The 27163-nt window shown below is 34.5% G+C and overlaps 4 protein-coding genes across 6 annotated transcripts; 2 read left to right on the top strand and 2 right to left on the bottom strand.

The window, feature by feature from the left end:
- The first annotated feature begins 515 nt into the window (after positions 1 to 515).
- On the top strand, positions 516 to 3791 carry LOC101216846 (protein SULFUR DEFICIENCY-INDUCED 1). The gene is made up of 4 exons (XM_004133961.3): positions 516 to 810; positions 1547 to 1759; positions 2717 to 2872; positions 3118 to 3791. The coding sequence occupies exons 1-4, from the start codon at positions 703 to 705 to the stop codon at positions 3535 to 3537; spliced, it is 897 nt and encodes a 298-aa protein (XP_004134009.1). The 5' UTR covers positions 516 to 702; the 3' UTR covers positions 3538 to 3791.
- A 1079-nt stretch (positions 3792 to 4870) lies between these two features.
- On the bottom strand, positions 4871 to 8433 carry LOC101216615 (putative vesicle-associated membrane protein 726). The gene is made up of 6 exons (XM_004133960.3): positions 8275 to 8433; positions 7908 to 8110; positions 6850 to 6991; positions 6457 to 6577; positions 5838 to 5900; positions 4871 to 5390 (listed from the first exon to the last, which is right to left on the bottom strand). Exons 2-6 carry the CDS (start codon positions 8095 to 8097, stop codon positions 5247 to 5249), a joined length of 660 nt encoding a protein of 219 aa, XP_004134008.1. The 5' UTR covers positions 8098 to 8110; positions 8275 to 8433; the 3' UTR covers positions 4871 to 5246.
- A 1761-nt stretch (positions 8434 to 10194) lies between these two features.
- LOC101205243 (chromosome transmission fidelity protein 18 homolog) lies at positions 10195 to 22934 on the top strand. 3 transcript variants are annotated; one of them, XR_004215585.1, is made up of 24 exons: positions 10195 to 10844; positions 10961 to 11022; positions 11431 to 11568; positions 11708 to 11983; positions 12772 to 12858; positions 13265 to 13366; positions 13477 to 13542; positions 14487 to 14588; positions 14671 to 14732; positions 15721 to 15765; positions 15907 to 15980; positions 16129 to 16196; positions 16906 to 16974; positions 17074 to 17174; positions 17256 to 17337; positions 17440 to 17518; positions 17645 to 17732; positions 17819 to 17972; positions 18773 to 18964; positions 19054 to 19113; positions 19477 to 19772; positions 20229 to 20334; positions 20619 to 20722; positions 22804 to 22934. XR_004215585.1 is itself a non-coding variant. In XM_004134332.3 (23 exons), the coding sequence occupies exons 1-23, from the start codon at positions 10289 to 10291 to the stop codon at positions 20670 to 20672; spliced, it is 2919 nt and encodes a 972-aa protein (XP_004134380.1). In that variant the 5' UTR covers positions 10195 to 10288; the 3' UTR covers positions 20673 to 21004. The 3 variants fall into 3 exon arrangements, 1 of the variants encoding a protein (XP_004134380.1); XR_004215586.1 differs by having other exon boundaries at positions 22791 to 22906; XM_004134332.3 differs by lacking the exon at positions 22804 to 22934 and having other exon boundaries at positions 20619 to 21004.
- Positions 21257 to 27063, bottom strand: LOC101205005 (cellulose synthase-like protein D1). The gene is made up of 6 exons (XM_004134331.3): positions 26273 to 27063; positions 25676 to 26105; positions 24920 to 25300; positions 23717 to 24092; positions 22788 to 23190; positions 21257 to 22455 (listed from the first exon to the last, which is right to left on the bottom strand). Exons 1-6 carry the CDS (start codon positions 26881 to 26883, stop codon positions 21513 to 21515), a joined length of 3144 nt encoding a protein of 1047 aa, XP_004134379.1. The 5' UTR covers positions 26884 to 27063; the 3' UTR covers positions 21257 to 21512.
- Between the last annotated feature and the right edge of the window lie 100 nt (positions 27064 to 27163).

Genomic DNA, 27163 nt, shown 5'->3' with positions numbered 1-27163 from the left:
TGTTATCAACCTTTAAATTTGATATTTTTGCAATATAGAAAATATAGTGACATATATACTATTATCATAAATTTTGTTTGCTATTTTTTCAAATGCTCCATTATATTTTAGCTAGATTTCTTAATCAATCTATAGCCTAATATAACGAACTATCCAAAATAGAACAAAATACAAAATTTAGAAACTAAAATAGAATTTTTATCGAGTAAAAAAGTTATACACTACCTAGATACTAAAAATTTGGTTGATAATCAAATTAATTTAGTATAAAGAATTTAGTGGACAATCAAATTAGTTTAGTATTAATTTAATATCTAAGGTTGAAGGTTTGTCACACTCATTTGTACTAAAAAGAAATTGTTAAGGCTAAATACTCGTATTTGAAAATTTCAAATACAAAGCCACGTGTCTAACAATGATTCGCTTTCAAAACATGTAATAGAATAATGAATTTGGACAGGATATCGTCTTGGTTCATCCCCTTACAAGAACGCGCAAAAATGTTGATACGAATTCGAAGGCTTCCATTCTGGCAAACCTCCATTCCTATCCAGAGACCTGAAGTTCCTCTCGTTTCTCTCTTTCGAGCGACAATTTGAGTATAATTCTTTTCTGTTTATTGAGAGTGAGAGAGAGAGAGAGAGAGAGAGAGATTTCTGATCTTCGTTCGTTGTATGTACTACGCGTTTTGTGATAGGAACGATGAACGACGACGGGAAGAAAGGAGATCAAAACTTGGAAACTCCATTTCATGTTGTTCATAAGCTTCCTGCTGGTGATAGTCCCTATGTTCGAGCTAAACACGTCCAGGTATTTTGAAGAAACGGCAATATTTATTAGACTTGGAAGTTAATTACTCATCAAGTTCATAGAACGAATTGTAAGGATCATAATTCTCTATTATTTTTATTTTTATTTTCGATGTTTCGTTTCGTTCAATTACGATTGTTTCTATGAATGTGTTTGATTTTACCTACTTCGACTGAGTTTATGCTGGTTTTGGCTTTGAATTTGTTTCTCCGAAGTCTGGATAAGATCCGTTTCGAATGTTGACGAACTTGTTTTGATATAGGAAAAAGGATTTTCTGAAGAAGGAAATTGAATTCGAATATCTTCAGTTGATTGATCACGGAAAGATGTTCTGTTCATTAGTATCAATATTTTAAACACGGACGAATTTGGAAAGATTTGGCGCTCTGCTATACCTCGTTTGTCTTCAATCTGCTGAAGTATAAATGATAGTTTCTTTTAGGGAATTAAATATTCATAGTGGTGTTAATGGAGTAGTTATTCTCTTTATAAAACATTAATAATGAAAGAGATATATATCATTAATATAAACAACCGAATTCAAGAATCCGCCATTATATTTGAACACATACATTTCCAATCTTGGCATATCCGTTTCGTTCATGAATGATCTTCACCCTAACTTCAGAAGACTTGAATTGTTGGAAGCAGAATCGAAGATTATACCGATCTTGACTATGCTTTTATGTTTCTCTTTAGCTTTGTAACGGATTGTTTATTGTTTCTGCAAATTCAGCTCGTTCAGAAGGATCCAGAAGCAGCCATAGTTCTATTTTGGAAGGCAATCAATGCAGGAGATAGGGTAGATAGTGCTCTTAAAGACATGGCAGTTGTCATGAAACAGCAAGACAGAGCAGAAGAAGCCATTGAAGCTATAAATTCTTTCAGGGATCGCTGCTCCAAACAAGCTCAAGAGTCATTGGACAATGTTCTCATTGACTTGTACAAGGTAAACAAAAGATTGATTTACTTTAATTGATTTTCGCTACTTCTAGCCGAGGATATAATAATGTCTTAACCCATGTCTTAAAATGCTAAAGGCAGTCTTGAGGCTTTTCCTCTCGAAGAGGCGAGGCATGAGCTTTGTGTCGGTATGAAGCGAATAAAAAACGTCATAAAAACACTATATTGGTAAGATCAAGCACTGGCAGACATGGTTGTCACATAAAAATGTAAAACGAAAATACACTCCCACAATTTTCACTTAATAAAAAATTCTAAACGGATATCTTTGTCATCGCTACTACACTATTATCTTTAATAGAGATGATGGTTGATTTTTGCCTTACAATGTTTTTGACCCACAACAGTAAAAGTAGTCCTGATTGTCACAACTCGAGGCGAGGCATGAGCTTTGTGTCGGTATGAAGCGAATAAAAAACGTCATAAAAACACTATATTGGTAAGATCAAGCACTGGCAGACATGGTTGTCACATAAAAATGTAAAACGAAAATACACTCCCACAATTTTCACTTAATAAAAAATTCTAAACGGATATCTTTGTCATCGCTACTACACTATTATCTTTAATAGAGATGATGGTTGATTTTTGCCTTACAATGTTTTTGACCCACAACAGTAAAAGTAGTCCTGATTGTCACAACTCTAACCTTAATATTTTTTTTCTTGAAACTAGGTGGTCTTCATGGATTGAACCCACAAATTCTTAGTTAGCTTGCCTTTTACGACAATTCTTGAGGCTAGAACTTAGAATTTTGTGTCGAGATGCCTTTTACGATAATTCTTGAGGCTAGAACTTAGAATTTTGTGTCGAGATGCCTCAAAAGCTTGCATGACTTGAGGAATTAATGAAACAAATGAAACACGGAAAGCAAAACAACCATTGCTTTTGGAAAGCATTAATGAAAATTTGTGTGTTCTAATAATCTCAACATGTTCGGCAGAAATGTGGAAGAGTTGAGGAGCAGATAGATCTGTTGAAGCAGAAACTTCGAATGATTAATCAAGGAGAAGCCTTCAATGGAAAGGCCACAAAGACAGCTCGGTCTCACGGAAAGAAGTTTCAGGTCACCATTAGGCAAGAGACTTCAAGGATACTGGTACGTACAAACACCCCTCAATTTGGATAAAAGCCAACTCTTTTACTTAAGAAAAATAAGCTTAACAATTATAAAAAAACCTAACGAGAGCCTAAGGTACCAAAAAGGTACTCTTCCCTACGTTTCTATATGAAAGGGATGGTGCCATCGATGAAAGGCATAGAGAAAGAGGTTCAACCAAATTTATGATGAGAGTTCGTTGTTAAATTTGAAATTTTAGAAGACCTGAAAAAGGACCATTGCAGGGGAACTTAGGATGGGCATATATGCAGCAAGAGAACCACAAAGCAGCAGAAGTTGTATATCAAAAGGCACAAATCATAGATCCAGATGCTAACAAGGCTTGCAACTTAAGCTTATGTTTAATGAAGCAAGCTCGATATTCAGAAGCAAGGGCGGTGCTAGAACAAGTGCTACATGACAAAGTTGGAGGATCCAACGACCAAAAATCAAGAAAACGAGCTGAAGAATTAATGAAGGAATTGGAAGAAGCGGAATCGGCAAACAAGTTGTTGATGATGGGTTTGAGTAGTGGGGGAAGTGAAGATTATGATGATGGATTCATCAATCAGTTGGTGACGAACCAAAGGTCGCCGTTGAGATCTAGTAGAAGGCTTCCGATATTTGAAGAAATTTCTCAATTTAGAGATCAATTGGCTTGTTGATCCATTAGAATGAATTTCTTCTTTTTGTTATTTTAGTATACGTGAGAGATAGAGACAGTACAAGAAGAAAAGTGAATGATTGGGTTAAGATTTAAGAAGACGAAAGAGACTCGTCTTCTTGTGTGTTGTATAGTTGTTAGAGAGAGATCACATTTTTTCTTTGTTTGTGCAATTGTTTTGTTCAATAATGCACTACATCAACGTCAACAATTTTGTTCATATTTTTATTAAGGCTTAAACATTTTGATACTGAAGTTCTCCTATTTTATATAAACATTGATGACAAAGAATAATTTTGAAATAGAAGGAATTGTTTGTAATTTTGTTGGTTCGAGACCCTACAACATTTTGAGATATCAATACTCTGTTAAACAAAATTTTGAGATATCAATACTCTGTTAAACAAAGGATGAAAAGATTTGAATTTGAAACTTGAGTTAATTTCATACTACTTTTTTTTTTCCTAATGTTATTGTTGAATTTTCACAATTTAATTAAAATGTAAATGTAAAACCTATAGGATGCAAATATTGACGAAGATTTAAAACCTAATTACAACATCCATTCAAGGGTGCTGTTGGTACGAGGCAAAAGACTCCCTTTGTTGATGGAAATCAGAGGTTTGTAAAAGTAAAGGATCTACCACTTTAGATGGTAAAAGACTACTTTCAAATGCTTTTTGGAAAGGTTTAAGTAATACTTGAAGTTTAAAGTTCTGTAACAAAATTTGAATACTAAAGTAATTTCTATAAACCTTATTATTATTATTATTATTTGCCCAATGTTTTGAAAGTTCTATCTTCTCTCAATATTTTCAATCAAAACTTTAATCAACAATATCCCTGAAATTGAACTTTTTAGAAAAATGATACCGTAACATTTGAAATTAATGTTCAAGTTAAAAAAGTATGGTTCGTACTACTTAATTTTCTCAATCAACCAACCTTCAACAGTGTTTTTTTTAGCAAAAACTCCATTGCAAACTGTTCAAAATTGATTGTTTCTCTAATGAAAAAAAGGAAAATTGAAACATCAAAGAAATGAGAGAAGGAAAAAGAAAACACACAGTTTTAAGGATCAAATTATATACCTAACCGAATAAATTAAAAAAAATCAAAAACCAAAAGAGAATGAAATCAAGAGATTGTAACAGAAGAAGCTTACCAAGTCATTGGTCCAGATGATAAGTGATAATGAATTGGCTGATTATCTTGCAAAAGAACAGTAGAATAAAAGGTCAATGCTAGTTGGAAAAGAGTCGATCAGATCTTGCAAAATCACTTCCATTGATTTTAAGAACGATGATATGATGAAAGAACACCAAAAAAAGAAGAGAAAAAAGAAAACTAGCATCAGTTATATAAAACATAACATACCAAAGAAAGGAACATTTAAAAGGGAAATTCAAGTTTGTATATCTATTACAACTCAGAGGATCCACACAAGATGGATCACATAGAGGTCTACCTGAAGATTTAAGGCATTTGGATATTTATATCTATACATCAAACCAAAATACAGACCCTCTTCCCTTACTCATCTTCTTAAAAGGCTATCCTAGCAGAGAGGGGATGGGAATTGGATACAGCCTAGAACAAATGGAAGACGCCAAAATCAAAGATCGGAGAGTTGGGTATGTGAATCTATCTACTGAGATCATCCAATGCAGCAAAGGCAGTTTACAGTGTCGAGGGAAATCGGGACGGAACTTAACATTGAAAGCCGTGACAGACGGACAAAATAATGATGAGAATCAAGGCAACGATAATACCGAGAACGATCAATTTTATTTTCATATTCTGAAACCACATCTTCCTCCTCATTTTAGTTCCCTGTGTCCTGAAATCCTGAGCCTGAAATAAACAGAAATATGCATAAAACATTATAACAATTTATATGTGTTGAAACAAATCCAATTGCATCCGTGTATGGGTACCACTTCCTTAAAACAAAAAAGCAATACATCTTTTGGTTATTTAATAATTCTGGCTTTAAATTAGTTGATTTTATTCATTGATTCTCAAGATAATGTCTTTGAAAGACGGATAGATAAATGCAATGGAAGAATGATAATGTCTTTGAAAAACAAAAAGATGAATGCAACGGAAGCATGATAATGTCTTTGAAAGACAGATAGATAAATGCAATGGAAGCCTAAGCTCTGAGGTTGTTCCAGGAATGGGAGTAGGGTTTATGGGCAATGCCATTGCCAAGTAGAGATGGAGACTAATACAAAATGATCAAGCAACATCGATTTTACTTAATTAGCATCAAATTAAAGGAAATTTTGTTTAACCCACCTGTGAGCGAAGATTCTCAGTTTTATCCACTAACAACTCGATTTTCTCACCACGATCAAGAACCTGCCAAACAGATAGATAAGTAGTTGTTTTGTGATTAAATATCATCCAAAAAGCCCCCTTTAGAGTTTAGTCACACTAAAATTTCTCACAGTAGCTTTCATGGTATCCTAGTTACCTGGATGCAAGCAAGAAGGGGTGACATACAGCTGAATCAAACATTTATATAATTCATACGCCTGCACATCTAGGGGTGTGTAATATGGGAAAGTGGAGAAATTTTCCAGCTTTATTTCAGGACTACCAGTTCATTATTCACACCCACCCCACCAAAAAAGAGGGAAAGAAAGGCTTAGACCAGAGAGCCTAAGTAGAGTAACAAAATATAACATGTGAGAAAAGTTTTGACATGATGTGGTGGTAAGTTTCTGGTAGTACTTTCAGTTCAGAACTCACCAGGAAAAACCAATTTGCTGGGCTGGAACTATTTTAAGCTTTGCAGTTTTAAGAGTATCATACGTATATTAAGAATTAACAAAGTACATGAACAACATTTCAAATTATTGAGAATGATCCTTCACTCTAACAAACTCAACCAACGATTATTGCTGCTCTTTACCTTCTCGATGTTTTCCATCATAACACCTTTGACTTCAGAAACCTGTGCCTTAACTTTAGCAAGCTTGCTGATCTCTTCAGGGTGATCCAAACAATATTGCATGTGCTCCTTTAATTTCGATCTATGGAAATCAGTTTGTCAATGAGTTCGAAAATTGTATCAAAACACATCGGTAATCAATGTTTTACAAAAGCCAAGTGAAAAATGCAACTTCAACTCCTGGTACTAAGAATGCAGACTCTAGATAAGATATATATAATGGCTAATTTCTTTTGAAGGAGTTCATTCTCATAGTTTTTATATTGTTTAACAATTCTTATATTCTTCGCTAACTAGTTTATCTGTTTTCTTAAGTATATTTATATATATAAGAATAGAACATCAGAATAGTACCCAAATTCTTTGTTCAGACTGTGGGCAACAGCAGTTGCAGCTTTCCCCCCACCATATCTCTTGTTGAAATCTTCCTTGACTCGCTCAAGAAAGGCAATGGGAATTTGTCTACCAGCAGCTTCAATAGCAACTACACAATAAGCTGCAGATTCACATTTAAATTGGGCTAGTTAAATTGTATCCTTGCACAAACTATAGCAACATGACATGTCAAGTACACAATTAACAAACACTAGTCGAATAGAAGTCCGACGATGATGAAACAGAAAGCTGGAAGTAAATTGAGTCGTGAAAGAATTTCGTGATTGAAATTTATCATAGATGTATTATAAAGAGCAGAAAATAGTCACCTAATTACAAAAAATTATGAGGAGATCATGAAATCCACCAACAGATTCCTACCAGGCTACCATCCTGAACCACATGACCAGATTTTTAATGCAAGCAATCTTAATAATACCCAAACCAATTCACTAAAGGGAAATGGAAGGAATTCATAAAAATTGGCAAATAAAGCTACGAAAGACGACAAGCCCTTTGCATTGGTAGCTGGATACCACCATTTCTAATTCAGTACTGTTGTTCAGGTTGGATCGGGCTGGATTCTAAACAGTGCATTTACCTCCGGTTGAACGAAATTTACTTCCTCCATATCAATTAGTCGATCTCGTGCTCCGTTTTCTCTCAAGGTAACCAAAAAAATGAATTCATTTTTTAAAAATTCTTTGTTAAAATGCGAATTGTTAAAATGGTTTATTGCTGCATATTAACGTTTATAAGCAACTCGTTGAACTAAAATATATATATAAACAAAATCGACCGATCCAGGAGAAGCAAAATGTCGAAATATTATGTGACTCGAGATATCATGAACTACGGCAAACTAACGCACTAATATCCAAACCTTCATATGATTAAATCAACAGATCTGTAACAATGACCATAAGACATTGAAAAGCCAAAAACGAATCTCTCAAATGAAAACTCAATAAAAATAACTCATAACAAGATCTGGATCAAAACAAACTATTACGTAAATTCAGAAAAATGAAACATACTGAATCCGTTCTCGACGAGATAATTGAAGGTGTGGCCATCGCAGTTGTAGGTGAACTTGTTGTTCGAAGCAGGAAGCTTCTGGAGGCATTGAGAGGCGATGGTAGTGAAATTCCCGGTGAACTCCGTATACTCAGCAAGGATCACCGTTCCTCGAGCCACAAAGCTGTAGATCAACGTTTGTTGCCCCATTTCCAAAAGAACCCTAACTCGGCAACAATCAGAGATCAATAAATAAGAAGATTGATACAATGCCAATAAAACAATAAGAAAAAGAAAACAAACAAACAAACAGAGAGAGAGAGGTAGAGGCTGAGAACAACGGAGAAGATCAAAGCAGATCGGAGAAGGAGGCAGAAAAATGCTTACCGGAAATTGGTGTTTCCAAAATTTTGTTCGAGTGCGCGGGTATATAGAGCGAGACGGAAAATTTGGGGTTCGAAATATTGGAGGAAGAGGAGGTTTCCCAAAATTCACCTTTACCTTTAAATATAGTTAGGAACTGTAAGGGAGCATTACGAACGTCGGTTGTTGAGACTTCGGACCGTACGAAACAAATATATTTTCTTATATTTTAATAACGATAATAATAGTCATTATAAATCCGAAATTAAACGCTCCTCGCGGTTCTTTTTGAATTTCAATTGTATCCCAATGCTCAATTCTTCTTCCCGTTTCCATTGATTTTTAAATTTTGATTTTTTTTTAATTAATAAATTTTATTTTAAATCACATTATAATAGAGTATGAATTTATGGTGCAAATTATTATAATGTGAGTTTGTGGTACACAATATGTAATATAGTATGAGTTATTAAAATATGTACTTCAAACACATATTTTTATTTTGGTTTACTATGATAGATATAAGTATGTGTATATATATATAAAAGTCTATGGTTGTTTATTACATTTGAACTCTGATATTTTGCTATGTTTTTTTATAAATATTTTAGTTTTCGTTTTACTGTATTTTAAAATGTCTATTTGTTTTGTTTATACTTTATGTAAAGCGGATTGATATGAACAAAATTATGTGAGTTGAATTGTGCTTATTTTTTATATTTTTAAGTTTAATAGTGTGGAGTGAATTGAAATAGTTATATTTATAGTAATTGTCTTTATTATAAATTTTAGATAGTTGCAAATTTAGTAATTAAATTCAAAATATTTAAGTATATAACAACATTTTTAAAAAAATTGCAAATATAGTAAAATTTGTCAAATTCTATAAATGATCAAGTTTATCACTGATAGATTATGTTGTAAAAATTGGTCTATCACCAATAGATCATATGAGTCTATCAGTGATACAAGTCTATCAGCAATAGTTTTACTATATTTGCAACTTTTTTTAAATGCTGTTATATCCTTAATTGTTATTTTTCAAATGATCACCTATTATAATTATCCTTTTATCAATACAAAAGGTAAATTATATTTATAGTGATTGGAGGCCATGACGTTGGCTAGAGTTTACCATATGATTCACCAAGATTTTAAAATGGTTGCCAAAGGCATGCACATGCTTTAGCTTTTAAATTACTCGTAAGTAGCTATATATATATATCTATATATAAAATGAGTTTTTTTATTACAATAACTAAAAGATAAAATAATTACAAATCTTTTTATTATTTTATCTAGAATTTTCAAAAATAACAAAAATTACAGTATATTTATAGTTTATAGCAAAATTATGATAGAAGATTATTATTGATATAATAAAAAATTGTGCTATACCTTGTAAATATTTTAATTTATTTTGTTCTTTTTTAAAAATGTCTAAAAAAATAAAGCCCTTCAAATTAGTTTGTCAAATATATATAATTTTACAACTTTTAAAAATACAAAGCAAAATTTTAATTAACCTCAAATTTTTCATATAAATTTGGTACATTTAGATTTGACACACCTAATATTTTAATCATTATTTTTTTTAATATTTTGGTACATAATTTTAAACCATTGATTTTTACATAACAGCTTGAAAAAAAACAAAACAAGAGTTTGAAAAAAAGATAAAAGGAAATTGGAGAAGAAGAAAAAAAGTGGAAGACGATGATGATGGACATAAAAATAAGATCGCACAAAAAAGAAATGAGAAGGAATAAATGTTTTTGTTATATTTTTGAAAATTTTCTTAAAATAAAAAAATATTTTTTAAAACAAGAAAAAAAAAAGAGTAACAATCAGCTCCAAATTGCAAAAGGAAGTGGGCGGCCCGACCGGCACAAAAGGATCCGATCCGGTTGTAGCGGTTCCCGCCATAAATCTATGAAGATTCTAATTCCCATTCCATCTCCCGCCGTCGTCAAAGACGAGAGTTCATTTGCCAGTCACCGGAAAGGCGAATCGATCATTGTTGTCAAAGAACGGCCAAATGGATATGGACATTCCTCTTCCCGACGAGCTCGAACTTCTTGAATCAGACTTACATCTCTATGAAGATTATTTGGAACCTGAAGTGTACGAAATCGAGGTGGATGAAGAAAAGCGGGACAAAGAGTCATCAGGCAGTCCAATTCTGCAATCGAACTCGCCCGATTTCTCCAGTGCTGCATTGAACTCGGTCACCGAATCTTCTTCAGAGAATGGGCTTAAGCGACTGAGATCGGACGATGCTGATGTACTGAGGGATTCGGTTTTGGACGACGTGGAGCCTTCAGGAGGGAAGAGAAGCAGGACTGACAAGCCAGAGGTGGAGAACGAGGAGGATTGGCTTCGATATTTACCGCCTACCGAAAACAATTCTATGGCGGAAGAAGAAACGAATTTGGCAGTGAAGGAAAAGACGGTTTTTAGGTTTGTATCGGAAATAGATGGCGATTTTATTCCGATAACGGCACCAGATAGCGATGAAAGAGTTTATGTGAAGTTGAGTCGATCTGGGGACAAGGAGGAATCGAAGAAATTGGACTTGAAAGAGCGTCATGGAGGTACCACTATCTTTTTTTTTTTTTTTTTGGTAGTTTTAAGTATTTTAGTCACACTCGGGGTTGAAATGGTTAATTTGTTCATCATTTTGGTTAATCTATCTAAGTCTGCTTTCCAGGTATAATGCAAGAAAATATCAATGTTTTACTGGAAAGAGCGGAAAAGGAGGCTTTGACCAAGGTACGCAAAGTTATAGAAAATCAACGTTTTGTGCTCACTCAAGATACCAAAAATAACCACCATCGCTAGTTTAATATGGGTGTATTATCATTTATCAGCAACCCCACGTCTTTGTTCGGTGAAAGTACTGTACAAGTGATCACGAGAGTTCGTAAGTTGAATTAAGTTACATTTTATTGTGAGGATTTGAAAATGTGAAAAAGGTTGTTGAAGTCTTACAAGTTGTACACACACCCACACACACACCAATAACAGATACACTGTCTTCCTACCACAGTTGATGAGGAGAGAATTAGGATAATTAGTATATTTAGATTAATTAGTGTTGATAATTCTCTTCTCATCAATATTTTCTCTACTCTATCTTAATCACAATCAGTGTCTGACGAGTCACTTTATGAATTATAGACCTTGGAGGCTAGTTATGACACTCAGCTTGATGCAATGCCCCCTCAAGAACCAGTGATGCACGAGCGACTTTGGGTGGACAAATATTCTCCAAGTTCTTTTACAGAGCTTCTTAGTGATGAACAAACAAATCGCGAGGTATGTATTTTATGTTATTACATCTTTGAGCATTTGAATTCTTGTTTCTCTGTTGCACAAATCTATTAGAAATTTAATTGCTTTGAATACCTTTATCTTTGATTTCAAATTATATCTTTATAAATGGTCTCGTATGCAGGTTCTTCTATGGCTCAAACAATGGGATTCATGTGTTTTTGGTTCTGAAATTAGAACTACATCAGATGAAGTTTTATCTTCTTTAAGGCGACACTTTTCCATGGCTCAGCATCATAAGCTCTCTAGCTTGAGTTCTACTAGGAAGAATAAGTTTCCAGGATGGAAGGCTGGTAATTTTCGAGATTCTACTTTTTCAGATAATAAAGAAGGTACTACAGAAGGCATTCAGGATACATGGAGCAAGAAAAGTAGACTTCCAAGTCCACCAGAACACAAGGTATCAACATTGTAAATAAAATTGATGATTGAAATGTTGTTGAAAATCATACAGTATGTTTCGGTTTTGAACTTCTGAAGGTTGGATTATTCTACCAGAGTTAGTGTCCTTCGATTGTGCTATGATTTGAAGTTATTACTTGATGACATTTAAGAAGCCCTATTAGAGGTGTTCTTGTTGAGTACTAGCTTTCATAAAACATAAACCAAAAAGGAAGATGTACTTGTTTCCAGCTTTATTAGACGATGGCCATATCTCTTTGTTGTTGCAGGCTTTAGTATCTTACCATCTTAATCTTCTTCTTCTTCCATTTCCCCCCTCTTTACGCTCTCCCTCTCACCTTTTTCTTATCTAGTTTAGCGCTGCTTGTCTCCCTGCCTCCCTTTTCTTTTCAAGTTCAATGTTTGGTACACTTCGCACGTCTAAGCACACTAAAGTATGCAGCCACTTCTAGTGGTGTAATAGGGAAACTTGATTTACTAACAAGTAACAAGTATCTCTGATAAACCTAGTGGCACTTCCCAATATGCAATTCTTTCCTTATTTTGTACATTAATTTGTTTATTTAACTGGGTTCGCATAAAGTTGAAAAGCTTATTTTATAAATTTATAATAGCACATGTTGTCTAATTTGTGTAGTTTACTCCTTCAATTTCCTTGTTTGTGAAATATCACCAGCATCGTAGTTTTATCTTCCTGTACCATCCCTACCTCACACCTTGAGGGATGAATCATACCACATTTTTGTTGAGTTATAATTAGAAAAAATAATCTTGTTATTACTGCAGATTCTTTTACTCTGTGGTCCACCAGGACTTGGCAAAACTACACTTGCTCACGTAGCTGCCAAACATTGTGGCTATCATGTGGTGGAGGTTTGTTGTTGTTTTTCATGCAGAAAAAGGCAATTAAGTTTATTTCATAAGTCAGCATATATTTTTGGTCTTTGTTTGTTAATATTTTATTATCCTAAAGCCATTACCTTTCAGTTTCATACATACAAATGCAACATCTTTTTATTAGTTGAGGCCCAAGGGTTAACTTGTTGATGTATATGTCAGTATTTGATACTCTATATCTTTCACATGCCATGCTATCATCATCATGAAGGGATGTGAACTGATTCACATGCTTTATTTTTCAGTTTGGGTTAAATGTTATTGGGTTATTTTATTTTATTTGTACGCTTTTCCATGATATCATATTTGTACCTATGATGTTCAATACTTATTTCTTGTAAAACTTCTGCTAGTTTTAACTAGGTCCTAACTTTTTACATAGATCAATGCTAGTGATGATCGGTCGTCATCAACAATTGAATCCAAAATTCTTGATGCCATTCAGATGAACTCTGTATTAGGAGATGCCAGGCCTAATTGTCTGGTTGGTTTTTACATATTGAATGCCTAAATTTGTAAAGTGAGAATAAGGAAGGAGATGCTGTTTAGTGCTTTTCTTTTAGAAGTTACTAATAATCAATTCAACTGACGCAGGTAATTGATGAAATTGATGGAGCCCTTGGTGATGGCAAGGGTGCAGTGGATGTCATTCTAAAGATGGTAAACATATTTTGAATTGTTTCCCAGGGATAGTTTATTAAAGTTTTCTATAAATGAGATCTTATGACTTATTTTGCTGAAACAGATAAGAAAACAGAGGTTTTTTTTCTTATTGTTACGGAGGAAGGTTCTAGTGGCATGAACGTTAATAAATTTAATCAAACATGTTTTTTAGCTTGGCTTCTTCTCCCTCCCATTTTCAAGGGTTGTAAAGAATTGTCTATGATAGAGGACCTCTCCTAAAAAGGAATTAGGCATGTGGAAGTGGAGCTACCACCAATTTTTGGGACAATGTATGGATTGGTGAAACCCACTCCAAGGATTTATGCCCTTTTAAATTTAAATTTCCTTGTAACATTTGGAAGAGAGAAAAGAGACTTTAGTAACATCGGCTTGGGCTGAACCTTCCTCCCTTTTTATTGCAATGTCTTATCCATGTAACTGTATCTTATAAAAATTATTCAGTAAAATTGTTGAGAATAAAACATCTGTTTGGTTATGGCAAGACAATTTTTAAAAATAAAATGATCTATTTATTTATTTATTTATACTATTATTTCTTAATATTAGACTATAAATCTATGCTATATTTCTTTTGGTAATTAATTAGTTTCTAGGAGACTGATCACGAGTTTCCTTTTCAATTTTTTATCACCGAACTGTAGTTTCATTTCTAAATTGTACCCTTAGTTGTACGAATAACATGACATTGTTTTCTCTAATATTGTTTGATATCAAAGGTAGGTTGCTAAAATAAATTTGAACCAAAAATGCTTGAAAATTAGAGCTTCTTTGCTGAATCCTATTTGCTGAGGCTGGAAATTTTGTGTGCTAACCTTAATATGCAATGATTTGTATTCGTAATTACAAAGGTTCTTATTTTTTCACGCGTTATTTTGAATGACATAATATTCTTATACATTATCATCATGTGTTTTTTACAGGTCTCTGCAGACAAAAAAGCCGAAAGGGAAAATGGTTCCAAAGACCAGCCAGGGAAAAGATCTTCCAAGAAAGGGCAAAGAAGTGTTTCTTTAATTAGACCTGTGAGGCAAAGTTGTTATTTCTACTGCCCCTACCCTCCACTTAACCATGTAACTCTGTTTAATCATACTTAAAAATGTACAGGTGATATGTATATGTAATGACCTATATGCACCCGCCTTGAGATCATTACGTCTGGTGGCAAAGTAAGTCCTTCAAATGTAATTTTAGAACATTAAAAGGAATTGATATTCTTTACCGATAATATTTTGTACAAAATTAGTATCTTCACCACCTTGACATAAATTGATCATGGAAATTGGAATGTACTTGTTTATGTTAGGAACTAAGGTAGTATGAGATGCCTTTGTCACATATTGGTTAGAATGGGATGATTGGTATCTAAGTGGCCTGGGCTCTCCCACCCTAATAGCTAGCTTTTGGGGTGTGGTTCTCCACGGTGTTTAAGTACCTAACAACGGTATCAGAGCCGGTTGTCGATGTTTTGGAGTGGAACCGGCGAATGGGTTTTGACCGGGTGTGGCCGAGTGAAGGGCTGCTAGGATGTCAGCTTTTGGGGGATGGGGTATTATTAGGAATGAAGGTAGTGTGGGATGCCTTTGTCCCACTTTGGTTAGAATGGAATGACCAATGTGGTACTTAAGTGGCTTGGCTCTGCCACTCCAATGGCTAACTTTTGGGGTGTGGTTCTCCAAGGTTCTTAAGTACTTGACAGTTTATTTTTTGGATTGTTGTATGAATTATATGTGGGAGTAATTTTTATTTGTTGGATATAGAAGTTGCAATTTTGATGTCTTGTCTTTGTATGTACTGTTCAAATTTACAGGTACTAGTGTTTGAGAAATTTGAACTTTTAACTTTTCTGTTCATGCATAGTTGATTCAGTGAGCCTGAAGTATCCATCAGTTTATTTCTTTTTCTACCATATCTAGAGAAAAAGGCTGTTATTTAAGGCCAGATTGGCAATTAGTAATTCTTACAGAGTAGGTTTAAGCTCTTATGATTTGGTAATTGAAACTTTCCTATTAAAGAAAAGAGAGGAAGAACAGTATTCATAGCCTTTATGTATTGCTAATTGTTTTTTTACTTTTATTTGTTTTTTTTTAGTTCTTTCTGTTTGTACTCTTTACGCTTTAACAAATATATGTATGCATTAACTGCTCCTTATTTCAGGGTTCATGTATTTGTTCAGCCAACCATCAGTCGTATAGTGAGCAGGTAAATAATTCACTCATTACTGTTAGATGTGATTCTCTAATAATAATAATAACTTTTGGATTAAAATATCTATTCAGTCTTAATTTTTGAAAATTTTTATGATTTATTTTTTTGTTCATTCATTAAATTTTGTTAATTTAGACTCAAGTACATATGTAACCAAGAGGGAATGAGATCGAGTTCTGCAGCTCTTTCAGCACTTGCACAGTTTACAGGTGAAATATATTTTGTTTTTAGCCTGCATGCATTTTGTGCTGTGCATCTATTTCCTGCTTCCACTGGCATTACAATTTTTTGCATTAAAGAACTAAATCAGTATTCCAATCATTGTATTAATCTTTAATGATCTTTGTTACTATACAGAATGTGACATTCGGTCTTGTCTGAACACTCTTCAGTTTCTCTACAAGAAGAGAGAAACCCTTTCCGCAGTAAGATATTTGCATTTCATCTTCCATTATGGATTGTTTTCTTTAGCCCTAAATACAGCAAGGCTTTTATATTATTCTCTTTTATGGATTGTTTTTTTTTATGGGGCAAGGTTGAGTCTGATATTTTCAATTTCAGTTGCAGTCTTTTTCATGGTTAAGTTGAAAATTATGAATAGAGGTACAATTTGTTCCTGAGGACCTGCCTACATATTGTGAACAATTTTCCCTGTGCTATTTCAGCATAAACGATAAAGTTGGATAGTGAGCAAGGATTGAAGTAATTTTTCTTTCTTTTTTTTGCAAAATTAAAGAAAACATTCATCCAACTTCTGCTCTATGTTAAAAAGGAAAGACAGTACCAGTAAAGAGTGCGTTGTACATCCCTTAAAGTTGATCTTCATCTAGGTGTCTCACCTTGAACGAGATGAACTATTGTCCTTTATTCATGATCAAATCTATAAAGCTTCAGTCAATTGATCCTCCCTATATGCATGGTAGTCAATAAGGTTCTTTCACTCCGTAAAAAGTTGAAAGTTGAGCTTGCAGTGGTAATTCTTTAGTTTCTTTTTTTTCCTTTAAATGTCTTAATATATCTTTGTCAGTAATCAATTCTAAAAGGCTTCACTCAGTTGGTCCTATAAACATGCTGGTTAATAAAGTTCTTTTGCTGGGTAAAAAGTTTGAACCTTATGAACTTTCTGATCAATAGGAGGAGGTAGGTTCTCAAGTGGTTGGACAAAAGGATATATCTAGAAGTGTCTTTGACATTTGGAAAGAGGTAATGGCTACCAAATGATTCCATATTATGTTTTGGGCAATGACGTCTTTAATTTCATTTTCACTATATCTGTCTTTGACCGTATTTATCTTTGGTTAGATTTTTCATACAAGAAAATTGAAGCTTCAAAGTAGATCAGTTAGTAAATCCAGGAACACATGTGATAAACTTGAACATTTGTACTCACTTTTATCATATCGGTGAGTATTGAAATTATTTCATCCTGTGTTTTTGATCTCATGTTTAGAACATGCTGTAATTTTTGGTCCTTAAATATGCAGTGGTGACTATGAGTTGATTTTGGATGGGATTCATGAAAATATTTTGCAGCTTAATTATCATGACCCAGTGATGCATAAGACTGTAAGTTAAAGAAATTCTTTATATTTTTTAAAAAAGTTATTTCTGTTTTTGCAACTACGAAGATGATTTCTGAAAATATGCTATGATATTTGAACTTTGAAGGTCAAATGCCTTGAAATGCTTGAAGTTTCAGATCTCATGAACCAGTATATCATGCAGACTCATCAAATGATCCTTAATGGTGAAAAGCTTTTAGCATCTCAAGTTTCTTTTAATTTATAATGCAACGCAAAGTTTTAGCCCTTATAATTATTTATCTTACACTCTAACCCTTTATATATGTGTGTGTGTATGTAAATCATTATAGTTTATCAGCCTTCTTCCATAATTACCATACATCGGTTGGTGGCTCAAGTTCAAAGACCAAATATTGAATGGCCTAAATCTTATCAAAGGTATCGTCGAGTCTACTCAATAATGATAAAAATGTAGGACACTTTGGTCTTATAAATCAGTGGTGATTTACTTCTTGTGCTACCAGATGTCGGGCACTGGTATTGGAAAAGATGGAAAATTTGAGGTCTTGGCATTGCAGAGTTCCTCCACTTATTTCAAGGCATATTAACTCTAAGACATTTGTGGAAGACTTGGTTTCGCCTTTATTGCATATTATATCACCTCGAACTCTTAAACCGGTAATTGCTGACATTTTATTTTGGTGTTTGCATTCTATATTTTTTCTGCGAAACTATATATTTTTTCTTTTTCTCAAAATTAACTGACATTTTATCTCTTTTTGATGTTTTTGCTTACCATGTCTCCAGAAAGGAGAGAATTTGTGAGAGTAGTATGAAAGATAATGAAGAGGGGGATTAAAATGCCATAGAGTTTTATCAAATTGGGTGTAAAGACAAGATTTATTGCCAACTGCCATAAACCTTGCCTCAAACATAAATAGGATTTGAATCCCACCAATCAAAATGCTTTCCCCAAACATCTCCATGAATGCTGTGACCACATAGTTTAAATTTAAAAGGGCGAGGGCCTTATTTGATTACAAATTACAATAGTGACTGCTTTAGGGAAACATGGAAGAAGAGGATTGAAAAATACTAAGAAGAAGAGGGACGTGAGGGAGTTTTGGAACTATATTCATCTTGTGTGACATTGTTAGTCGCACTTTATTTACAGTTATTTTTACATCTCACAAATCTATTTCTTGTCTAACAAAATATTCCAATGATTTTTTTGTTGACACATTGAAAATTTTTTCCCTTCCTTTTGTATCGATCTCTGTAGCCTTTACCAGGGTTCTTGTATTTGTTATTCTTGAAGTGGTTTTCTTGGATATTTATTTATTTTGTTTAAATATTGTTATTATCCATGTTCTTATTGATAAAAATAGTACATAACAATTTTATCTCTAATTTTTGCTGGTACTTTATGTTCTCTTCATTGCTATTACTTTTTGGTAACATGTGGTCTATCTTTACAGAGGGCAATGCACCTACTGTCGGAAAAAGAGAAGGATGATTTCACTCAGTTAGTTAATGTCATGGTGTCTTATGCTATCTCGTACAAGCAAATAAAAACAGATCCTCATTCCAATAGCTCCAGACATGAAGCAACATTAGATGGTTCAGTTTTTGCTTTAGATCCCCCCATAGATGGATTTGTTTGCTTTAAGGTCCGAGTTATTGTCATACTCTTGGTGGCTTATTTTCTTTTTAATTTATCGTTGTTGGTCTAAATTTTTTTATTTTCTCGATCATTCAGGACTATGAAAGCTGCCATAACGTACTTGCATTAGCTGTGAAGCAATTATTGGTTCATGAGGTGAGATAAACTATTCTACGTATAATTGTCTACTGAAATTCTTTATATCCTTTACTTTCCCCATTGCATTTGCAAACTTGATCGTAATGTTCAAAATAGTATATAATTAAATATTTATTTGTTTCTTCTTGGTAGTCCTCTCTTCATATATTCACAAATTGTCTGGGATAAGCTTCTCTGAATCATCATTTGGCGTCTTAAATTTCTGTAAAATTAGGATTGGGTGGTTATTTTTACCAGCTAGTATAACTGAAAGCATTTTTTTTAGAATTACCTTTAAAAGTGTTCACTATAAAACTTTGTACCTAGTCTAGCGATTAGCCTTTTGAGACTGATTGATTGACACATCTATTGCATGCATAGGTTGAGAATAAAAAAATCTTGCAAGGGAGCAATGGAAAATTGGAGCCTCTATCAGATGCCAAGCAGGTAAACCACGAAGGCACCAGGGACAAATCTTCAAAAGGTGGACTCACGAAAACGGAATGCGTAGCTTTATCGGCTAAAAACAACACAGAAGGTCAAAAATCATATTCAACGCAGCACCATCCAAGTACCTCAACTTCAGCTTCCGATGGGAACTCTGCTCCAGGTGTTAATCTAAAGTCCTCCGGTGTCCGGAAAAACCCCTCCTTGGGATCCTCAAGTTTTTTTGATAGGTATATAATGTTTTCTGAGCCTACTACTGTTTTCTGGAAATCTAGAATAGAGAACTTGATTCGTGCTTTATAACTTTCTATTTCTTTTTTATTTTCTGGCAAGATTATCTTTGATAAAGAAAGATGCAGTAAATTCTTTTCTAATTGTTTGTAATATGGTGGTTTATGCTTTATATTTAATTTTGATTAAGCATTGATTTTTTGGTATTGATAACAAAAAGCTCTGCTTAGTCATTTTTTTTCTATTTCTCGATGAAAGAAAACAATTTTGATGTAGAAGCTGAAATCGATTTTCCTGCAGTGCTTTTGTAAACTTGTACCTTTTATTTTGTCCTTGTTAAGTAAATTCTGAAGCTTTGTTTTGACTAACGTTACTGTATCAAGTTGTAAATTATTATCATTTGTAAGCTTAATGTTTCATAGAAGGACCTTAACCTATATAGTTTCTGAAACCAGGTTCCGAAAACCAGGCAGTAAAGGCTCTCAAACTACCGATTCCATCGACAAGAAGGAAATTACGTTGCAAAGAGATCTTCGTCCATTGCTGTTTAAATTTAACGAGGTAACAATTATGGTTTAAATATGATAATATTCCCTCCAAATCTTCTTCAGTGATATCTTGTGCCTTTTATTAGACTTGTTATCTAATTTTATTATCATTCGCCCCTTAATTTCAAATGCATATTGAAACGTGAAGTCTTTGATTTCATGGACATGTTTTTGAGGTCTCAAAGAAATTGAAGCAAAAGTTGTGTATAATAAAATTCCTTTGCTTGGAAGTTTTGAAAATTAATTTTCTATCTTTAGTTGTTGCGACGTGTTTTTATTGAAAGATCTCATGTGTAGGGTTTCACGAATGCAATAAAGAGACCGGTTCGGGTTCGTGATTTTCTTCTATGATAAATAACTTACTCATCCTATCCAGCGGCTATTTTATGGTAGCAGTGCACGTAAGTTTCCAGTTTGTTTATCTTGTATATCAATCATTATATCCTGTTAGAGTCCTATTCAATTTTACACTACAAATAGAAAAGGGAAAAGAAACATATATATAAGCTTTAATTGTAACATATCCTCTGCTCTTGGCCTCTTACACTTACTATTGGCAAGGTTGATAGTTAATATTTGTCTTTTAAATTACATATATGTATATATACATATTTGCATATTCTCTAGGAATCTATATCAGATCCTGTTTGAAAATGAATTTGAAGAACTTGTACTTTTTGGAAGTAGAATAGTTTTTGCAGCGATTTGATTTTTCTTCTTCTTTTGTCTCTGGGGAGAGACAAAGGCCTAATGATTATAAATTTCGCACTTATCCTTTAGAACATTACAGATTGTGAGTAAAAACCTAAAATCCACGAGAGAAGAGAGAAGAGAGAAGACGCTAGTATTGATTCATACTTTTCACTTCTGTATCTCAACATATCTTTAAAAATTTACATCATAGATCAAAACGTCTATCACTACAAAAGCTCCAGCTAAACCAGTACTAATATACACAATACAATTATATTCTTTGTCCCGAACATAAATCATCACTTCTCTTGCAGTATTACTGGGTAATACTAAAGAGAAGAGAAGCAGGTGGAAAATTTAATTACTTGGAAACTTTTGTTATCTTTTGGAGCTAGCTTTGGAGTGAGGAAACCTCGTAAATTAGTAGGGGTGAACCACGAGTATAATGTAAGTCGTATGGTTCTTGATATCCCCATTGATTAAAATTAGAAAAAAAAATCATGTCTGAGTAGTTCCATCAGCGTCAGGTGGGCTGATAGATATCCATAGCAAAGAGACAGTGATCGAAAGTAGCCCTGACCACACATAGACAATAGTTGGGAGCCTTCCTCTTCTGCCCATCAGCCCTTTGGCAAATGGGTACATATGAGCCAACACCCAAAAGCTAAAGAATAAACCTCCAGCCAGCTTACTCCATTGTGGTATCACACTGTACACAGTCCTTGAGAATCCAATTACAACTGCAATAATGTTAACAATCATGATTGTTAGTGGCATTATAAACAGACTCGTCCATTTGACTAAGTATAGATCAGCATAAATGTCATCTTCGTCATCCCCTGCTGATTTGGATGTAAGGGTGAAGGAGATTTCGATCCCAGCTACGACTTTGAGAAGTCCCTGAATGACTGCAGCCAGGTGGGCACTGGTTCCACCAATGACCCAGAACTGCTCATTTCTCCACCATTCTTCTAAGGCAATGCCTGACCATTTTACTTCAAGGAGAGATAGAAGGCAAAGGCAAACGGTGATGATGAGAAGATAGGTAAGGAAGGCAACGTTTAAGCCTTGCACTATGAAGTGTCCTGAGAAGAGGGAAAGTGCTGGGAGAAAGCAGTATACGACCAAGAAAATGGAAGTGAATGGGTAAATTCCAACATTTAGATAGGCCACACGTTGAAGGAATTTGAGGCGTTTGCTTCCAAGAAAAGCATTGTTTTTGGAGAAGAAGATTTCAACTGAACCAGTGGCCCATCGAAGCACTTGGTGAAGACGATCTGTGAGATTAATTGGCGCAGTGCCACGAAAGGCGTCACGCTTGGTGATACAATAAACTGACCGCCACCCACGATTGTGCATCCTATATCCAGTTACCACATCTTCTGTCACGGACCCATAAATCCATCCAATTCTTTCTCCCCATTCAGTCTTGTCTTCATACCTATATTCCAAAAAAAAAAAAAGACATTATCATTAATTTATTATGGTTGTTTAGCTTTCATCTTCAACTAGAATGAGAATTAGTTAATCTTAGAGGTTAAATTACTAGCTTGAAAGTTGCGTTGAGTATAATTGGTGTTCCATAAGTTTTCTAAGTTTCAACGAGTATAATAGGTTCTTGAGCATTAAAGAAAGTTTAAAAGGCATTATCATTTATGGAATGCTTTTTAAATTTCGGAAAATTAATATAAACAATATTGAAAGTTTAGACACTTTGTATTAGAGAATTGAATATGACATTGCTAGAAACTACTATTAAACTCAAAAGCTTACCAGCATGAGATGACAGCGACAGCCTCAGCAACAGTTTGGGCATCAAGTGGTGGACGAGCCATGAGTAGGGCACCAGGGGGCCGACCATTCTTGACAGAGATATGATCAGCAAGGGGACGACCTTGGAACTCAGCCACAGGGATCGACTCTGTAAAAATGGTAGAGCTTCCAAATTTCTTTGGAAGGTCCAAGTCAGGGTGTGAAGTCAAAGGTTGAGAGTCAGAATCATCTTCCTCAGATTGTGGTTGGTAATTAGTTCTGGCTACAGACTTGACTTGGCCAAACATGCCTGTGTATTCGTTTGCTCTTGGTGGGTTGAACCCATACAATGCGTATCGCCTAAACATGCAGCCAGTTCCCACATAGACTGGGCCTTGAAGACCATCCAATGCCCTCATATTACCTGAAACAAATGTTGAAAAGCTTTTAATCAAGTAGGGAAATATGCAATGAAACTAGATAGGAAATTGAGTGTGTTTGGAGTTGCTTTCTAAGCGTTTTAAAACACTTTTTAAACATTTAAAGGGTATTTGACATGCATGTTTAGAATAAAGACCATGAGAATCAAGAGTCTGGAGGCGTATTTGATGGGACTAAACGTCAAAGTTCCTTGTTAAAATGAAACTATCTAAATACACAAATAGACATGTAACTAAAGTTCTATTCTAAAGTGATTTTGTTGTATTCATAAATACTTTTAACTTCTTTCAGAATCAAAATCACTCTTTGCTAAAAAATTGTGACTAGGATCAATACTATGAGACAAAGATTAGACACAAAATCATAACCACAATTTTAGGATCAATACTATGAGACAAAGATTAGACACAAAATCATAACCACAATTTTATGAGTTTGTGAACCAAATCAACACGAGCTTCAAATTTTAGTTTATTGAAGGGAAGGTTATAATGTAAGTATAGAATTACCATCAAAGAAGACAGTGTTGTGGTTGGCATAGCGATCTGAAGGATCAATTCCTTCAAATCTCTGAGGGAATTGAATATAGCAAATCCTGTCTCCACCTCTATCCATCATGAAACACATTCCTTCCCTCATAGCTTGACAGTTGTAGAGATAATGGTCACAGTCCAAATTGAGAATGAAAGGGCCGTTTGATAGAACTGCTGAGGCTCGAACCATGGCATTCATGGCTCCAGCCTTCTTGTTGTGGTCATAGCCAGGCCGTTTCTCACGTGATACGTATGCAAACATTGGAACTCTAATGTCAACTCCTGTGAAGTCCAACTTGTTTTCATCTGGATGCCCCAGTACTGGGTCGTTTTCTGGTACCTTTGTCATTACCTATGTTCATTTTTAAGAGTTTTAACTATCAATAACATTAATAAAGTTTATTATTGGTTTTAAAATATGTATATATATAAATCAATTGCATGTTGTTTTTATAATTCAAACCAAATTTAAAATCAAAAAAATATTTTAAATGATAAAACAAATATTTATATATATTGCAAAATGTTACATAACCTACGAGAACTTGTTATATTGATAAATATTTTAAATACTAAAACTCAGTTTGATAATAACTTGTATTATAAATTTTGTGTTTGTTTTTCCTACCATGTATATCGAATTTTCTATGTAAATATTTGAATATTTACCTAAACCGAAAGTAAAAGTAAGTTTTTCTAAAATCTACATTTTGTAGCTTTCAAAATTTTAATGAATTTTGAAAACAATTCTATAATTTGTAAGCAAACAGTAGAAACTAAGAGTGGAAGTGGTGGTTAATAGCTTTATTTTCGAAAACAAAAAAACTAAAAATCAAATAAAAGATATTTTTGTTGGGTTAAGAATTTAAATATATCCGTCAAAAGTTACACTAAAATATTTGTGACCATGAAAAATAAATTTCAAAATCAAGAAATAAACTCAAATCAAATTTGAAGTAAAATTTAGTGGTCATCATCTAATGTGTAAACTAAAAGTATAACTCAACAACAAAAAATAACGATCAATTGTTTAAATTCAATTCAGATAATTGCATTTTTCATGTATATTTCATTTTAATTCTGATTCTGTTTACTTTAGAAAAAAAAATCTAATGTTTAAACTTTAAAAAATAGACCAAAAGAATGATCAAATTAAAAAATTAAAGATCGATATGGAACCTGCAAAATGCCAGCGTGGTCACCCTTGGAATGGTCAGGGGATGGGTTAAGCCAAGTTCCAGGCCAGTGGGTACCATCGGCCATCCACGTGGCCTTAAGGACGTTGACGGGCTCAGCCGGAGTGTCGCCGCCGTTCTTATCTCGAGCTAGTTTCTTCTCCTTGTCTTCCTCTCTTTTGTTGTGCATTTCACTCCTCTTCCTTATGGCATCCGGTAGCCCGTTGATCCTTACCTTGAACTCGTCGTACTCCCTCTTTATCCACCGCCGGTCCTTCACAAAATCCGGCCGCTTCTTGTTCTTCGTCGGATCCGTTTTTACGTTGAAGTAACTGTCTGGATTTCTCGGTTCTATGTTGTGCTTCCGGCAGAACGGTACCCATACCTGTATCTCTCATCAAAATATATCAATTTCACAATCATAATTCATACACACACACACTTTCTTTTCTTAAAAAAAAATCAGTAACTAAGTACTTAAGATAATAGAAATAAGGTTATATTTGTAAATTTGGTGAAAAAATAATTGAATTTTTTACGATTATAAAATTCTTGTGAAGAGTATACTTTTAAGAATTATTTTTTGGATTTTATCAAACAGTAGAAACTAAGAACTAAATTCAAACTTATGTTGGGTATAAATAATTTCAAATTTTTTAGGGCATATTCTTTGGTCAAAGTAGGGATGATTGATAGAGAAAATGACACCATGCAAAAGTACTAAAACATTTCATTTCAAAATAGGAAATGGCATATATACCTCAGCAAACTTAACAGCCTCCGCCATGGCTTCAAAGGAAAGTATGGCGCCACCGTCATCTGAAATGTAGCACGAGAGCTTTTCCACTGGGTAATCAGCGGCCAGGATTGAAAGGATGGTGTTGGCCGTGACGAGTGGCGGTTCCTTCTCCGGGTCGGCTGTTGACACAAACACGTCGACTCCGGGGAGGTCAGACCGCCCAGTCGGGTTGGTCTGGGTGGCTTGGTCGAACTTTTCTCGAAGCGCGCCGAGGTCAGTGGCTCGATTTATAGGGTTGAGCTTGGGAAGTATATCCAATAACCATGAGAAAGCAAACCATATCTCACAAACGATAGACATTGCCCATAGCCATACTGCATCAGGATTAGGGTTTCGAATTCGCCATGCAAGGAAGAATGCCAATACTACCATTCGAATGAACACCAGCAGCCTGATTTAAAGGACAATTGGTTTTGTTTAATTCATATTGCAATCTAAATGAGAAAGAGTTTTTTTTTTTTAAAAAAAAAAAACTATAGCTTTTGTTTAAAGCTATTAAAGGTACATTTCAGATTGCTAACAAACTAATGAAGTAGCTAGGGAGGACCATGAAGATACCTGTAGGGGCTAAGAACAGCGGGGGGAACTTTGATTTTACGAGTGAGCGGTCGCCATGGCTTGTCCAAGAAATCCGCCATACTCATCCCCTCACTAACATACCCATGATCTTGTTCACCATCCTCCCAATACGCATTTCCGATTCCGTATTTTCCTTTCGACTCAAACAACCAACGATTGTGATCAAAATCCGAAGTTTGGCTTCTCAACAGCATCGATTTATTATTATTATTCGACGATTTCATTACCGACATTCTCCGATCCATCTTCCCCGCATCGCCATCTCCTCCATTCGGCTCTGGATCTCCTACTCGCCTAACCAACCCTCGAGCCTCCGATCCGAATCGACTCTTAGCCATACCGTCTGATTTCGAATCCGAACCCGTTCCGCCTCCCCCTGGCTGATTATCCGGAGTCGGAGGCATCAATACAGTGTAGTTTATGTAATCGGTTTGGCCAGAGTAATCGCCTGACATGTCTAGATCTTCGTCGCGAGAAAGACTTACGAATCGGCCACTTGCAGTCCGGCGAGAAAATTTCACTGCCTGCGGTGGTCGGCCGGAGGAAGTCGGTGAGTTCGAAACCGATTTCTTAGGGCTTGAAGTCGCCATTTATATATATATATATGAAAATATACAGGTAATTGTTTGTTCTTCCTGTTTTGTTGGCTACAGGTAGAAATGCATCATCAGCGTCGAATTGGAGATTGATGCAACAACATGAAAGTTTCCATTTCTGAATTGCAAAGCAAGTAAAAACAGCTTGCAAATCGACAATATCGCTAAATGAGGATAAAAGAATCGAGGACGTCGGATTTTGTGATAGAAATTTGGAAGAAGAAAGAGGACGAGGTTGAATCAGTTTGATAATTATTTGAACGGTGAAGAATTC

Source organism: Cucumis sativus, chromosome 3 (genome assembly GCF_000004075.3).
Source record: "Cucumis sativus cultivar 9930 chromosome 3, Cucumber_9930_V3, whole genome shotgun sequence".
In the NCBI taxonomy this organism is placed as follows: Eukaryota; Viridiplantae; Streptophyta; class Magnoliopsida; order Cucurbitales; family Cucurbitaceae; genus Cucumis; species Cucumis sativus.
This window is presented reverse-complemented; position numbering and strand designations above follow the sequence as displayed.